Here is a 15897-nt window from a genome sequence, read left to right as displayed (position 1 = left end):
AACTCCACTCTCGAGGCGTCTTGATGTGAACCGGGTCTCTAAGGACCCCGACGGAGACTTCACAGTGCTACCCTCGTCGGCATTCGGAACTTCGTGCATATAGCCGTAAACCACCAAGAACCCCGCGCACTGCGGGGTAGACATTAATACCTACTCCGAAAAAACTGGCTCAAAGGCTCATCTGAGAGTTTCTTTCTGACTTTTGGTGTGTTTGGGAAGGACGCCATGAAACAATAGTGACCAGTTGTCCCTGAAACCATACTACGTCGCAAAACCAACAGCTGATGTGTACCGAAGATCAGCGCTGCAAGCAGGGACTCGGCACAGCACTTGGTAAGCTTGTTCAGGGATGTGGAGTGCAGGTGCCGATAGCCGAGAACTGGGGGTACCAAATACTCCGAATACAACCAACCAAACCTGGATATCCAGCTTGATGAGAGCAGAATACCTACACAATCAGGTACCTTGAGTGAATGCCGCCCTTGCAATCCACATCACTGCCTGAACTAAGATCTTCCTCAAGTACATGCCCGCAAAACTGAGGTCCGAACGCCTGGTACGAGAAATGCAACTAAACCACCGACGCTCCTACCCATAGGAGACCAAAGGGGAAAGCCAGCGACAGCCTGAGCGTTGACAAATCTTTTCTCTCTCCCCACTCTATCCTCCTGCCACCCAAACACCAGATCTTTACTTGAACGTCCCCCTGATCTTAGCATACAGCTCGGTATCCAAGAAGCTATAGTTGGGATCGAGCTCGCAGAACGGGTGTTGCGAGAGAAGGACGTCGGCAGTCGGCCGGTCCGTCGGGTCCCTGGTAGGAAATGTGTCAGTCCCAATATCCTCAAACAAGAGGGGAGAAAAAAGGGGAGAACATACACAGTAAAGCAATCCAGCATGAAAGCAATCGCAATCGGACTGATCTCCTCGCGAACGTCATCCGGAATTGGCGGCGTCTCGCCATTAGCAATCTTGTAAATCGCCCCGACAGCCTCCTCCTTGCTCCACGGCCGGCGCCCGCAAAACATCTCGAGCACCACGCAGCCCAGCGACCAAATGTCCACCTTGGCGCTGTACCCCTGGCCCTCGGAGCGCACCACCTCGGGCGCCATCCAGAACACGGACCCCTGCATCGAGTTGGTCTTGTCGTTGCCATAGATATTGTCCGTCTTCTTGCTGATGCCAAAGTCGCTGATCTTGCAGGTGCCGTCCAGGTCCAGCAGGATATTGTCCGCCTTCAGGTCCCGGTGCAGAATCCCCTCGCGGTGCAGGTACGCCAGGCCCGACAGCGTCTGCCGCGTGAGCGACGCCACGACGGGCTCCTCAAACTTGCCGTGCTTGCGCAGGCACGACCCGATCGACCCGCCCGAGATGTACTCCAAGAAGATAGAGATGCTCGTCTCCTTGCGCTCGCAGCCCAGGTACTGCACAATGTTGACGTGGTCGAGGTGCTGCATCGTGTCGATCTCCTGGTCCAGCGCCGCCACGAGCTCCTGCATCTTCTTCTTGTCGCCCTGCGCCGCCTTGGGGTTGACCTCGACTTCCTTGACGGCCAGGAACTCGCCGGTCGTGGCGTTCATGCCCAGATAAACACGCCCAAAGGTGCCCTTGCCAATCAGCTGGCCCTTGAACCACCGGAAGGTCGTCTGCCGCTTAGGGACATTGGGGTTGTTCTGCTGCATCGGCAGGTTGTCCTGCGGGATCGTGTTGAGTCCCATGGCCATGTTGAGCGACCCGCGCTCTGGCCGAATCTGCACGATGTTGGCGTTGAACATCTTGGTGCTCTTGCGGCGCATCAGGTTGGTGTTCTTGTCTGTGCTCGCCCTCGAAGGGCCCGGAATCGACCCGGACGTCTGGGTGTAGCGTTTGCTCGCTTCGTGCGCGCCGCGCGCAACTTCTCGGATCGACTTCATCCGGCCCAGACCTCCGGATTTGCGCACGCTACGGTGTGCCAACGTCTGCATGGATACGGGTCGCGAATCGAGAGCCTTGAGAGTGGATTCATCGGACCCTAGCGTATCGCTCTCGTTGTAGATGGAGGAGACCCTATTGTGGCTCGATGACAGCCCAGCAGGTAGCGGCGGCATGGGCGGCAGAGCAGAGGCCTGGGCTGAACTCTGCTCTCCCTGTGTCTCATCCCCTTCGGCAATTGGTGACGGAGGCATATCCGCCACGTCTCCCTCCTCAAGCACCGGCTGGTCCACGTCCACATTCGGGAAGAAGTCCTCGAGATTGTTGATGAGTTCGTCGGTAGGCGGGCGGTTGGCCCAGACGTCCTTCTCGATGAACGACTTGCGCCTGGTAAGCTTGCTCTCGCGGTCTTCCGACTCCCAGCCCTCGGAACCCGGAGTGCCAGGTGTGCGCCGCTGCGAAGATTGGCCGCTCGTCCCGTCCTCATCGCCGTCAGCTGGCACCTTCCCATCAGCGCTTGACTGAGGTGACGTGAATGCGACCGATAGCCTTTTCCTGGAGCGTTTGGTGTTGACCCGTAGACTGGGCGGTTTACAGCTGCCGTCAGATTCGCCGCCCCCAGCCGTGGTTGATGTCTTCTTGGCGGCTGCGCGTCCTGCGATGGGGACCGCGAACAAGCCGTCATCCGAATCATCACCCGAGTCGTCATCGGCCGTGTTGTTCGGGAGGAGCGTCGAGCTCTGGGAGAACCTGACGTCATTGTCTTGGAAGTCGGTGTCCGGGCCGTGCGACTTGCGCTTGTTTTGTGCTTCGTTTGTCGAGAAGGTATGGCTTGGCCGGCGGGAACTGGGACTAACAGCCCCCGGCGACGGAGCGCGTGCTGCTCGAGTAATCTTAGCCTCTGTTTCACGGTGGAATCCATCAGGACTGGGACCTGCTCCGGCGGACGCTGAGCTCTCAGGCTCATGGGTCGGCGAGAAGTCCGGCACAAGAAACGGCACATTCTTGGGGCTCCACGTGGTAGAGCCCGGCGACCCAGGAACGGGTCCGATCCTGGGGCTCGCTCCGCCGGAACCAGAACGGGTCCGCTGACCAAAGTCAACGGTTGACATGGCTCCCTTACCTCGTTCATGAACCTCATTGTTGGTCACCGGCATCGAGGACACCCTGTGCGGTGAGAGCCCCCTGTGGCCGCCCGCAGCGGGATGTCCGATGCCAGCCATCCGTCCAGCCATTCCCACCAACAGGCCGTGGATACCGCCTTCTGAAGCCGCCATGCCTCCCCGTGGTCTTTGCTTCTCAAGCATGGCTTGCTCGCGCAAATCTGATGACGTGCGTTTCGGACGGCCGCCATCGGCACTCCCTTGCGAGGAGCGCGGGCCGTGTCTCTTGCTCAACGAATTAGCCTTGAGCAGTGTGTCGGAGGGGTTTTCAGGCGGGGCGGGCGCCTTGCGAACCGGGAGCAGGTTGTCGATCTTCCTGTCCTCGTAAGGCGAGAGTCTCGGCTGGTCAAAGTCGATCACATTCCTGCCCACAATGCCGTATGGTGTCTCCGTAGACGGGCTGCTATCCTTGGCCTCTGCAGCCTGCTTACGCTTGGCAAGATACTCCTGCTGTTTTCGGAGCTGCTCGGTCCTGTATTGAATGGCCTCGGTCGTCAACATCTTTTCGTCTCGATCCCTGCTGTTGAGGGTATTCTGTCTGGAGGTAGGGGGCGATGAACTAGACCGCTGTCGTCCGTCAAGCTTGGCATATGCTTCCTGATCATGGGGTACAGTCAGATGTCCGGACGAAACCGTCTGGCCAGCCGCAGATTGAACCTCGGCTGGCCGGACAAACAGCTTGAGGGATCCAACCGCGTCGCCCATATGATGCTTCGCTGTGAGGAGTCTCGTGTCATCCAGCGCTTCTTCGTCGTGTTCGAACTTGCCCAGCTCTGTGAAATAGATCTGGGCGCCGTCACTGCCTTGGAGGCCGAGATTGATGCACACCAGTTGTCGCAGCTCGGACGGTGTCGTGACGTCTGTGACGTCTAGCATGCGGTAGTTCCAGCAATCCGCGGTGGCAAGAATGAAGATGCGGTTGCTGCTTGCCCGCTGGGAAGCCGGTCTCTCAAGCGAGGTTTCGCTTCCGTTCCCATGGCGGAGTCCTGACAAATGCATCTTGACATGCAGTCCCGGGCTGGTCGGTGAATCGTGGTCATCCGGCCTCTTCTTGCCCCTGAGGAAGGACAAAAACGATGTGCTGCCTTTTGCGCTCCCCGGTGGGTCTGTTCCTGCGCTTCTGTCTCCCGAATCTTGTGGCGAGGGTCGGCCACCATCTTGAGCGTACCGTCGACCGTGTGCCTCGGGCCCGCTGGCGGCATTCACGACGTCAGCGATGTTCATGCCACTCTTGAGCATGGCTGCTGCGTCAGGCGGAACACCGGACCCGTAAATGGCGGCATTGGAAGATATTGAGTCGGTGCTGCTGCGGGTGCGATGACCGAACATGGTGGTGTGCGGTGACGCCGAGGCGTTGCCCGCTGTGGAGGACGGAGGTAAGAGGCCGGACTGGAGAGCCGGGCTCCCGCTAGGGCTGTCCCTTGCCAAATGTCCGGAATTGCGGTACGACCCTGCCTCGCCCGATTCGCTAATGGTTGGACTGTGCCGACGAGCAACCTCGGTGTCGATATTCTTCATGAGGCTCCTATGATTTGACTCGGAGCTCATGGTGCTGCTGAGCATTGGCATAGTGGTGGAGCGTGACTGCGAAAAGCGCCTCCCGCCAAAGCCGGGGCCAGGGGCTCTGATTGGCGTATTGGGAGATTCGGCAGAGTCAGCCCGCGATTCGGCCCTGGCGGTGGGTGCAGCAACGGCGGTACTGGACTCTTTGCGAGCATGGCCGGCCGAGACACTGTGAAGATCGACAGGCTGCCCCGTATTGATGCCCCGAATCAGCCGCCGCAACCTCTTTGCCTCCTCCCTTTCCTTGGGCAGATCCCAGACTCCGTTGTTCTTCTTGTACTGCACATGGAGCTCTGGATACACTTGTTGATGCATCATGCCAAAATTCCCGCGTCCCACACGGCTGCTTCCGATCTCGAGGAACTGAGTCCCGTGAAGATTGAGCGTCCTAAAGGTCTCTCGCCATTCCCGGGAGAAGTTGTTCGCTTGGAGCCAGGCCAGCACTCGTTCCAGCGGCCACTGGGCCGCAAGCTCGGGGGGGATCGACGACACGGAGGTGGTGCTGGCATTGGTGGCAGTAGATAAAACCCGCTGACCGATGGCGGCAACATAGAGTCTGTCACGGCCCGACGTCTCGTCCAGCGGCGTTGCAGTGGCCGAGTCCAGCGCGCCAGCGCCCCAGCCATGGACGCCATCGTCGGCCAGTCCCAGGCCCGGAATTCCAACGCCCTCTCCATACGTATCTCCCTGAGGAATGTAGGTCGCGCTCATCTGCTCGCTCGGCGGCGGCGGCGGGGGCACGGTAAGGCTTGTCGGACCAGCTGAGGCGGCGGCATTGGCGGCAGCCAGAGCTTGGGCATGCAGCTTCGGGTTGTAGGCTTGCAGGACAGTGGCGCCAGCGCCACTGGGCGGGGGAGGGGGGATGTTGAAGGTGGTTCGGCCGTCGTAGGCACGGCCCCAAGCTCCATGCCATGGTGCGTTGCCCAAGGCGCTCGGGGGTGGGAGGGCGCTCGACGGGAAGGACGGGTTAGGCGGCGGTCCCGGAGGTGGAGGAAGTAGAACATTGCCGGCGCTGCCGGTAGCACTTGGGTACCGAGGGGGCGGAGGCGGGATGGCCATCATGTTGCCGAGCCCGACGGAGGGCGGCGGAGACATGGGCGGAGGGGGAGGCGGGACCTGAAAAGGTCGGGTCGCATCTCGCTGTCCATTTTGATACATGGCGGATGCCGCGCTCAGGGCGCAGCCGTTGAGGGAGTAGGGCCAGAGGTTGAGGGAGCTACTGTGGCCTCCGAGGACAGGGCACGCCGGTCCGGGATCGGCAAGGGGGTGGGGTAGGTGAATACTCGGCCGGCGCGGGGGAGAACGCGGGAGTGTCAGGCGGAGCGGGACCTTGATGCGGAGTGTTGCAACTTGGTAGCTCGCTGTAATTGAGGATCGATACAATTGATTGCGACACGGCGAGAGGTCGAGGATTGTCGTCAGGGGCTTGATGCTCGATCGGTTGAAATTGTTCGGCGCTTAGAGATGTCGGTCCTCTCGGGCTCCGCCGCTTGCGGGCGGCACAAATCGACCGGCGCTTGGATAAGGGCTAGAGCGTGCCTATGTGTGTGTGGTAGCCCCTGTCCAAGCAAGCATCTCTGCCGTCACGTACGGAGTACTTCACGTTGGAACGGAACGCCGAGCACCTGCAAAAGAGGTTGCTACCGCCCAGATTGCATCCTGAGGGCAATACGAGATCAGGGAACGGGACGTTCTTGTGCGTCGGGCAGTGACGAATTTACAAAGTGCGCGTTGGGTTTCCAGCCACCGCCCGCTTGCCTCTTTGTCGTCGGCTGTCCAGGGTCTGGCAGCAGCGCTTCGGATATGCAGTTGCCTGCTGCGCTTGGTACCTGGTTGTCAAAAGTGGGGGTCGTTGTGGACTGGACCTGATTGATCATTGATGCCATCAAAGACGTGTAAGTTACCTCATAGGATGGCGTATGTGATACGGTATGGAATACATAGTGCTCCGTTACCGTACGAAACTCATCTTTCAGTTATCTCAGAAAAGCTAACGTTAGGTACCTTACGGTAGCACGGCTCACTCGACTACATGCTCTCTGAGGTGATCAATGAAATTGGAACACTTCAATCACTCCAGGCTATTCAATTTATAATGAGTCTATATAAGTCCTTCCACAGACTACATCAGGAATCCTAAGGTATACTGAGGGAGAGCTCGTGGAGATGTCTTTCACAGAGATTTTCTCTACAGAGACATTTGCATCAGATGTGCGTCTCCTTTACTCATATATTCTCTTTGGATTGGCCCCAACGTTGACTGCTGCACTGCGCAGACATCTATCTGCCTCTCATGTCCAGGAGTTCTGCCGGCGTCTCCGTCTTATCCCGCAGGCAGTGACTCCTTGACAAGGCATTGGTCACTCCACGGCGTACACAACTCCTGGTGAGACCTTATACGAAGCAGAGTACAGATACAAGTCCATATAAAGTGGAAAAGGAGGAAACTGCGGAAGGTCTGGAACCACCTATGATTGCCACGAGACTACGGGCAGCAACTTGAGAAATCATACCGGCTTACATACTAATGTAGGCATCAAGAGTTATGTTGAGCTCTACATTACCCCTGGCCACCTTACACCATCACAAGCATACCGGGTTTTACGATACACTTGGAAGAGTAGAGGGAAGAAAGACATATAGGTCGTAGACGGTAGTATGCGGACCAGATAGAGGCAACGACAGCTAACCTCGTCAGTGCCCCATCTCTCTCGTCAGACCAACTCCGGAGACTCGGCCGGACAAAACTCCGCTCACTGCCCACCAGATCAACTCGCCATACAAGAGGTATCTCAACGAGTAAACAGGCATGTAAAGTCAGGTAACAACCGAAAGATCATCAGCACAAAACCTAGAGAGCAAACCAAACCTAGTACTCTCGCTATCCTTGACGCATCACAATCGTATCATGACAGCATTTGCCCCCAGACCTAGAAATCACCTAGCAGGATAGCAAATAACATCAAAGGAGGGGAGAATGCAAAAAAAAAAAAAAACAACTGGGAACCGCATAAAAGCATCGACTATTTTCGCCGAATCTTATGAGCACGAAGAAGCACATTGAAACCAGTCGAAACCCAAAGCCCAGATTCCGGATCTAGACTCCTTCCCCTGGCGCAAACAAAGTGGTGTCGACCCAAACAAAACGACCAATCCGTGTCCATCACCCCCAACTCCGAGCTGCCTTCTTCCCAGATCCACCCAAGCAACCATAACCCCACGACCAGTGAGGCAGACAAACAGATTAGACACCTTTCACCTCTTCTTCCACACCCCACCCTCCTCAAACCCGGTATCAACGACGAGTGAAGTATATCCACAATACCACAGCCCGCTGACTAATGTTAAAACCACCTTCGAACGCAATAACCAACACGACCAATACGTACCCTTCCTTCACACCGCACCACACCACGATCTCAACAACGGGGTCAAAATCACCGCCGACTCGCAACCCCGCTCCACAGCCCCTTACTCGTCTCCACCACCCGATTGGCCTCGCTCCCAGGCCTCAAACTGGCCGGCACCCCGGACGGCAGCAGCGGCATCTGCCCGGGTCCGCCGCCATGGTGAGGCGGCGGCGACGGCGGCGCATCCTCCATCTTGACGTCGTCCCCATCCCCACCGCCGCCAGGTTGAGCCCTTTCTGCCGAACTTGACGAACCCTGGGTGTTGTTCTGCGTCTGGGTGCTGCCGTACCCGCTATCCTGGCTCTGGTTCTGGGCGAGGATGGCGATACCGCTGTCGTCTTTTCGGGGAGCAACATTCTCTTTCTGGTTTTGGGTTTGTTGTTGTTGCCGATGCTGGTGCAGCTGGTGATCGGTGGCCTTGTCGTGATTCCCATTTCCCCCGCCATTCCTCCCCGGCTCGCGACTTCTGACGCCATTCATCAACCCATTATTCCCGTACGCCTGACCCTCGCGCAGCTTATTGATGGCCCTCACGGTATCGATGGCGGCATGCAACGTCCGCCGCGCGTTGAAGTTCTTCTTGACGGTTGGCAGCAGGTTTTGGCCCTTGTCGGCCAGCGCCCCGTCGCCTCCCGCAGCGGCGGCGCGCAGGGCCCAGCCGGCCACAAAGGGGTGCTGCAGCGCCTCGTGCGCCGTCATGCGCTTGGCAGGGTCAATGGTCAGACAGCGGCGGATAAAGTCCTTCGCGCTGTCGGACACGCCGCGCCAGTACTCGAGCGGCGTGAAGCTGTAGTCGGCGTTGAGGATGGCCTGCATCTCCTCAAAGTCGGAGTCGCGATCAAAGGGCGTGTAGCCGCAGAGCAGAAAGTAGGTGATGACGCCGAGCGCCCACAGATCCACGGGCTTGCCGTGGCCGGTCTTCTTGAAGATCTCCGGTGCCATGTACCCCGGCGTGCCGCAGGTCGTCGTCAGCACGTGAAACTGCTCCTCGTCCATGATGCGGCTGAGGCCAAAGTCGGCGATGAGGAGGTCGGCGTTGTCCTCCGGGGTGCGGAACAGGAGGTTTTCCGGCTTGAGGTCGCGGTGGACGATGCCGTGGTCGTGCAGGTAGGCGACGGCCGAGAGGACGGCGCGGATCAGGTCGGCGGCGTCCGACTCGTAGTACGAGCCCTTGCGGCAGATGCGGTCGAACAGCTCGCCGCCGAGGGCGAGGTCGGTGACCAGGTAAAGGTTGTTCATTGTCTCGAAGTAGTCGACGAGGGTGAGGATGTTTTGATGGCCCATCGACACCTTCTTGAGCACGGCAATCTCATTGCGCACCTGCAAAGGAACCATTACATTGAGCTTAACTGCAGCCTTTATACTGGGTAAATAAAACGTACCATGTGCTCCCTCCCCGCCATCAGCCGCTTGTTGATGACCTTGGCGGCATAGTAGCGGCCGGTGTCGATATGGATACATTCCTTGACGACCGAGTACGACCCCGCTCCGAGTACCTTGCCGACCTTGTACCGGCAGGGCTGAACCTGCGGCTGCCCAGCGGTCTGGGCGGCGCTCATGGTGGCGAGAGACCGCGTCGCTGAGACGAGATGCTTGCTGCGGTGTGCACTGCCGGGTCCTGTGTTGAGATGCCGCCGCAGACAGCAACAGGTGCGCACAATCGGGGTCGCCGAGTAGCCAGAGTGCAATGCCGATTTCCGCCACCAACCGGGGTGAATATAAACCGTGGGGGACTGAAAGACGGGTGTTCTGAGCAGAAATATTGTAGCGGTGCAGCGGTGTAGTGTGATAGATAGGCACCAAGGAGATCTTTGAAGTTGATCGGATTGGAGCGGGGCACACTTCGTTGTGACACCTGCACTACCTTACGAATCGGGTCCTTCAGGATGTCACAGCAGCTTTGGTCAGGCACTATTGGACCAGAGACCGCTTAACAAACCGGTGCGGTCATAATTGCACTAGGTGAGTCCAGCAGAGCAGCTCATTGACCAGAAAGGGAGAGCACCAGTAGAGAAAGCTTCTTCAGGTCGCAACATTTATTTATTAAGGTATGTACACAGATTTTAAGGCACTGATCAGCCACACACCCACCTGCAATCCGCAACCCCACGAGGCCGGATGTCCCCTGAAAGCCAATCACAGTCACATAGAAAGTGGAAATGCGCCGGTTCACGGTTCCATGTACGGATACAAGCTACGGTGTTTGCACAGTGTAACATATATGTAAGTACACAATAACGTTAGACTGTACAATAATAACAAAATCACATCAAAGCAATTTTGCAGCTCCACATTGCTTTCAATGTCAGAGGGACTCTCCAAACTAGCAAGACGGAAAGTGAAGGCAGTCCAAGTTTGGGTATCTTCCATGTTTACCACTAACGTTATGCACAAGTACCTCACCAGAAACAATTTCCATCATACTCGCACTCCCAGTCGTACATCACTTCTTTCCAAACTTGTCCCGCTTCGGCTTCTTAGACTTAGAATGCCCCTTATCAGCCCCTCTACCTTCATCAAATCCGTGATCTGCGTCCTCAGCTTTCCGCTTAGCCTTCGTTTTGACGCTGACAAGCGGATTGCTCTGCCCGCTCTTAGCCGCCTGCTTGACCCGTTTCTCCGCATCCTCCCACGCCGCATCATCGCCCTCAATCTCGTACCTGTTGTCGACCAGCCCATCAGCACGCCATCCATTTTCCAAGAGAGTTTCGCAAGGTAATAACAGCAACAGGAGGGTAGGTAGTTCGGTCCTTACTGGTCCAGCGGCAACGAGTCAATCAGCTCCCTCTGCTTCGCCCTCAGCTCGCTGAGCGCCTCATCCCCCCCTTCCTCCAACTCATCCTCCAGCTTGGCATCCAGCGGCACGAACCTGCTGTCAACCACCTCCTCGTCGCCGTGCATGCCCGTCGCATTCTCCCGGCTGACGCCGACCTTGCTGTTGGGATCCGGTATCTCGGCCGCCACGGCGCCCGTAACCACTCCACTCAAATGAGACGTGATCTTGCGCATGATTTTCAGAAAGATGGCCAGGAGCTGCGACAACGGTTGCGACATCTCCTCGGCAACCGTCTCGAACTCCTTGCGCTGCATGCCAATCGCCAGCAGGATCGCCTCCTGCAGACCGCTCAGCTTGACGCTGGATTTGAGCCGCCCCGTGAAGTACAGCTGCGCGACGGTGGGGATGAGGTCCAGCACGACGTGGTAGTCGAGCAGCCCGTTGGCATACGACTCGAGACGCTTGTGGTCGAACGGCGTCAGGAGCGCGTCCAGGTCGGTCTTGTTGATCTCGACGGGCGCCGTGGACGGATCCAACTGGGCGCCCGAGCTGGCCGACTTCTCGATGGTCAGGGCGAGGATGGGCGGGAACTCGCGGAACCTGTACGAGAGAAGGGACAGGAACCGGCGATGGAAGTCGTTGGCAAACGCGCCAAGCCAGCTCGGGTCGTTCCCGTCTTGCAGAGGCCGGATCATCACGCACGTATGCTCGCCCGTCAGGTCGTTGGCGGTTTGCCTCTATTGCATGGTGAGCAGCTGGGATTTAGAGAAGAACAAAGTTCAAATCACATACCAAGTACACTGGGGCAAACGAGGCCCGCTTCCAAAACTTGTGCAGCTGTTGCGTCAAGCCGTAGCTGACGCCAACATAATCCAGCTTCTCGGGGCGGCGCTCAGCAAGCTTCGCAAACAGCGGTGGCAGCTCGTTCATATCGCGGACCTTGATGTCGTCAAACAGGCTGGCCTCTGCAAGCTCAGCATCCGTAACTCTAGGAATAGACCGCTGCACGGCGCTGCCTCCGTCCTCCGAAAGGTCCGCGGATTTGCCCTCGTAATACTCAATCAGGAGCTGAAGCGCTTTCGAGCCATACCCCATCGACATGTAGTCCGGATTCGTCGCTATCCGAACCACACGGGCACCCGAGAGAGAAGCAAACTCGTCGTCCTGGAACTGCTGGCTGACGAGCCACGGGATTAAATCACCGGCGGGCTGCTGGCCCCGGCTCAGGCTGTTGAGGATGCTCTGCTTGCTGATCCGGCCTTCCAGCGAGACCTGGATGACGCACAGCGGCTCGGGCAGGCGGCCTTCCACGATGGGCCCAGTGAGAACGAAGAGCTCGTGGGCTGGCGCATCGCTCATGAGCTGCAAGTCGTTCGGCGAGTTTTTATAATGGCTCGCGACATAGAGCGCGACCATCTGCTGCAGAAATTTCTCCGAAACCGGATGAAACGAGAAGAGCGTGTCACGGTTGACGTGCAGCAGCTCGCACAGTGAAGGATCCGGACACCCCTGTGTGCTGATCTTAGATTTCGGCAGTGTAGCATCCAGACAGAGTAGCGTGTTGAGCCACTTCTCCACCTTGTCCCCCTGTGCATAACGGATGGGCTCCGAGAGCGTGATTTCCTTGAGCGAGCGCCCTCCAACCGCGCTGCTCTCCTTGGTCGCCTTCCCACTTGACCGGTCGACCTCAACTGAGCCGGTGCCGTTGGGATTGGCGCCTGCCCTCGACTGCTCCCTCAGCTGCTTGATCAACTTCAACGATAGCGACCGGCCGGTGCCTTCATAGCCGCTGATGGTGGATGCCATGAAGACCAGATACGGCCCCATGAGCTTCTTTACCAGAGGCAGCGGGATGGCTGCCGCCTCGTCGATAACCACGAGCTCGGCCTGTCCGAGCACGTGGGCATCCTGAGGCCGGATGTACTGGATCGTTTGACGGTGGTTCCGGTGAATGTTGACTCGAACAATGGCCTTGTTGAAGTCGGGATTTGTCGATTGAATGATGGAGTAGTCAGCATGATCCTTATAGTCGAGGGCGTCAAAGCCCTTGAAGACAAACTCGAACAATGTCTTCAAATTTTCCGGGGAGGGCGAGGTGATGAAGATGTTGCTGTATCCGTATGCAACAGCAGCTGCAATCGCGACGCCCATGGCTGCCGATTTGCCGCGACCACGCGCTGCGGTCAAGGTGACAGTATTTCGGAGCGTCTTCTCCGCAATGGCATCCACAAACGTAAGAAGCGCCTTGGCCTGGTCTGTGGTGCGTGCTAGTTTGACGAGTGACCCGATCGGTTGGGTATCTTGCAGCGAGTCCTTTATTTTTTCCAGCTCTTGTGCGGCCGCGCTCTTCGGTTCGTCCTCGTCTGGTGGAGGAAGCGGCTTTACTCCTTTCCCGCCGGATATCGGAAGAACGTTTAGCTCGTCGTCGATAACAAGGCAGGATTCGCAACTGCCAAGGGACAGGATAAAGCGCTCGTTGAATCGCGCAACAACGTCGTCGTGGGCCTCGGTGCGGTACCGCGAGTGGACGTCCATAGAAAGGGTGTACAGCTGCTTCAGGCTGTTCATGCCTTTCAGCAGGAGCACCACCAGACCTCCACCTTCGACCGTTTCAATGGTTCGTGCTAGAATGTTGGGTGTCATGGCCTCGAAGTCTTGTAGAATACACTGTATCCTCGTGTCAGCCTCCCATGTGCTAGACGAACTGATCTCGTTGCGAGGCACGCGGTCCACTAACCATGCCGTATGTGTTACCCAAAATCTTGTCGGTCTCTTTGTAGTAAACATAGCGGATATCGTGGAGGGAGATGAAGAGCTCGAAGGGGTCCTCGGAGTTAGCCTCGCGAATGCCGCGCTTGATCTCCTTCTTGATCTTGGTCTCCCGCTTCTTCCGGTGACTTGTAAAGCCGAGGAGCTTGTTCTTGTAAGCCCACAGAACCGATTTGTTCTGCCTCACGTCCATGCTAGACATGATGTAGTAGAGGTGAACAATGGCATCTTTGGAGCGGTCGCCGACGACGACAAAGAAGCTGCGCTTCTTCTCCTGGAGGCCATTGCGGATGAGCGTGGGAATCCGCGAGTCTCTGCATCCGGCAGTGTATCAGCAGGCGAAACAAAAAAATAATTATAGCTAGATACTTAGGAAGCTATGCCTTACACTGTTTTCTGAGCCGTCATTGTGGTGGCTGTTGGCAGACCTTGCGGACTGAGAACGGTCACGGCGAACCGAGGGGCCAAAAATTCATGCGACAGCTTCCATGACGCCCGTCTCAATGATTTTATTTTGCCGGGCGGTGTCCCAAAATACTACCAGTCGCGTCTTTGGTCATCCCCCGTGTTTGAACTGGGAACAGGGTTGTTTTGGTATGCGATTAAAACACAGTACAGTAGGGCTACCGGTACGGAATTCCAGGTAATACCGAAATATGGAAATGAAATTTGGAACCTGAAATTTGGAACCTGAAACTTGGCACCTCGGCATGTTGGAGAAAGCACTGCACCTCCAGATAGCTTACTAGCACTGTACTTGGGTGCTGAAATTTGAAACGAAGTCGGACATATTGAACCCAAGGCGCTTACTGTGTACGGAAGTAATACCTACATCTCTCGGGGGTCTAAGATATCAGCGTACCCTTCCACCTGGTGTTCGCCCGCGAGAGAAGACATGAGGTATTAGACAGTTGATTAGGGAGCCCCGACGAGGTCGACGATCAAGGTTGAGAAAGGTACCGTAGTTAACGTTAGGTAATCAACAAATACAATAGTTAACGTTAGCCTGGAATAGAGGAACTCTCCAGCACACATCCGTCAGCATTTGATTCGGCTACTACCACTGTTCCATTGGACCGACACTTCCAGTTAACAACCCCTTACAACACTATTTACATACTGTACCTACGTTGGGCTCCGAAATCGCCGATCCAACTACTCGCGTAGGAGGCTACGGCAGGTAAGCCACCTTACCACAGTACCTTAGCTAGCAGTCTCGTAGTAACCATACACCCTTGCCCTAAGTCTCGCGCCACATTATTGGATAGGAGATGTCACGTTTGGCATACACCGTGGGGTACCTGAATTAGGAAAGTACTTTGAGTTGGCGCTCAGAAGGGGACGCCTTGACACGGGACGAAGCCTCGAAGCGCCTGCATACTGACAATCCTCGTTGAACACCACGCGGTCCGGGGCGGGAGATCCTATCATATTTTTTCAGGTAGCTATGCGGGCCTGTTTTGCAGTCAAAATGTCTAGACGTCAACTTACCTCCAACATAGAGGGCATCGGTCTCGAGGATATGACACTCCATGTACGGTCCGTCAACTGGGAACACGAAACGCTCATTGCTCCTAAAGGGGCGTGGGTAGCCGTCGACCGGGAGGATTATACGGTCACAACCGCGCTTACTGGCGGTGACGACTTGTGCCCGGGTGTATCGTAAAGATCCGCATTGAACGCCTCCGAGGGGCTTTCTCTCCTCCAGGAAAGGGCTGGCTGGGGTGGGTACCGTCACGGCACAAAGAGCAAACGTGAGGGTGGAGAGGAAGCGCAGTGTGTGGTGCGATACGACAGTGAAGGGGTATTCCGGAGCAGACGCAAGTCAAGTCGACAAAATGGCGAGGAAGTGAAGTCGCAGGTGCTGACCAAAAGGGTCGAACTATTGTCTACTTGGCGGTAGTACTTTTCCCTGACTTATACTGTGTATGCTACGTCGACCGGAGCCGTCGGCCGAGACCAACATTTACAAGACACAGTACAACCTGGAATACATACCCTACTTATGAGCAGCATGTGAAATAACGGATTTATATCGTTATTAGCCGGTGACGTTGAGCGCGTTACAGACGCGGGTCCCGAGGTCACTCGTAGCACAGTAGGCCAGTCCCTCGGATGGAATAGCCGGGGCGCGGCATCTCTCACTACGGAGCCGGACCCCGGACCCCACTGTACTCCAAGTAGAGCAGGGCCAAAGGCACAGGATTAGCTTCGGGCAAGCAGAGCAAAGATACTTCCCTCCCACTCGCACCAGTTTCCGTCGAAGTCACTTTGCGATCTGGCTAGATCGACCATGCTGACTTTC

General features: G+C 56.8%; 3 protein-coding genes across 3 annotated transcripts; all 3 read right to left on the bottom strand.

The window, feature by feature from the left end:
- Positions 1-690: 690 nt before the first annotated feature.
- Positions 691-5795, bottom strand: N657DRAFT_633420 (Pkinase-domain-containing protein; the record flags this gene model as incomplete). The annotated part of the gene is made up of 2 exons (XM_062791210.1): positions 691-814; positions 880-5795. The coding sequence occupies 2 exons, from the start codon at positions 5793-5795 to the stop codon at positions 691-693; spliced, it is 5040 nt and encodes a 1679-aa protein (XP_062648074.1).
- A 1823-nt stretch (positions 5796-7618) lies between these two features.
- N657DRAFT_617377 (Pkinase-domain-containing protein) lies at positions 7619-10043 on the bottom strand. Its single transcript, XM_062790519.1, has 2 exons — positions 9430-10043; positions 7619-9367 (listed from the first exon to the last, which is right to left on the bottom strand). The coding sequence occupies exons 1-2, from the start codon at positions 9604-9606 to the stop codon at positions 8075-8077; spliced, it is 1470 nt and encodes a 489-aa protein (XP_062648073.1). The 5' UTR covers positions 9607-10043; the 3' UTR covers positions 7619-8074.
- A 363-nt stretch (positions 10044-10406) lies between these two features.
- N657DRAFT_644516 (DUF699-domain-containing protein) lies at positions 10407-14147 on the bottom strand. The gene is made up of 5 exons (XM_062792780.1): positions 13981-14147; positions 13561-13906; positions 11616-13490; positions 10803-11560; positions 10407-10707 (listed from the first exon to the last, which is right to left on the bottom strand). Exons 1-5 carry the CDS (start codon positions 13998-14000, stop codon positions 10491-10493), a joined length of 3216 nt encoding a protein of 1071 aa, XP_062648072.1. The 5' UTR covers positions 14001-14147; the 3' UTR covers positions 10407-10490.
- Positions 14148-15897: the final 1750 nt, after the last annotated feature.

The sequence above is a fragment of the Parathielavia appendiculata genome, assembly GCF_033297405.1.
Source record: "Parathielavia appendiculata strain CBS 731.68 unplaced genomic scaffold N657scaffold_5, whole genome shotgun sequence".
NCBI classification, from domain to species: Eukaryota; Fungi; Ascomycota; class Sordariomycetes; order Sordariales; family Chaetomiaceae; genus Parathielavia; species Parathielavia appendiculata.
This window is presented reverse-complemented; position numbering and strand designations above follow the sequence as displayed.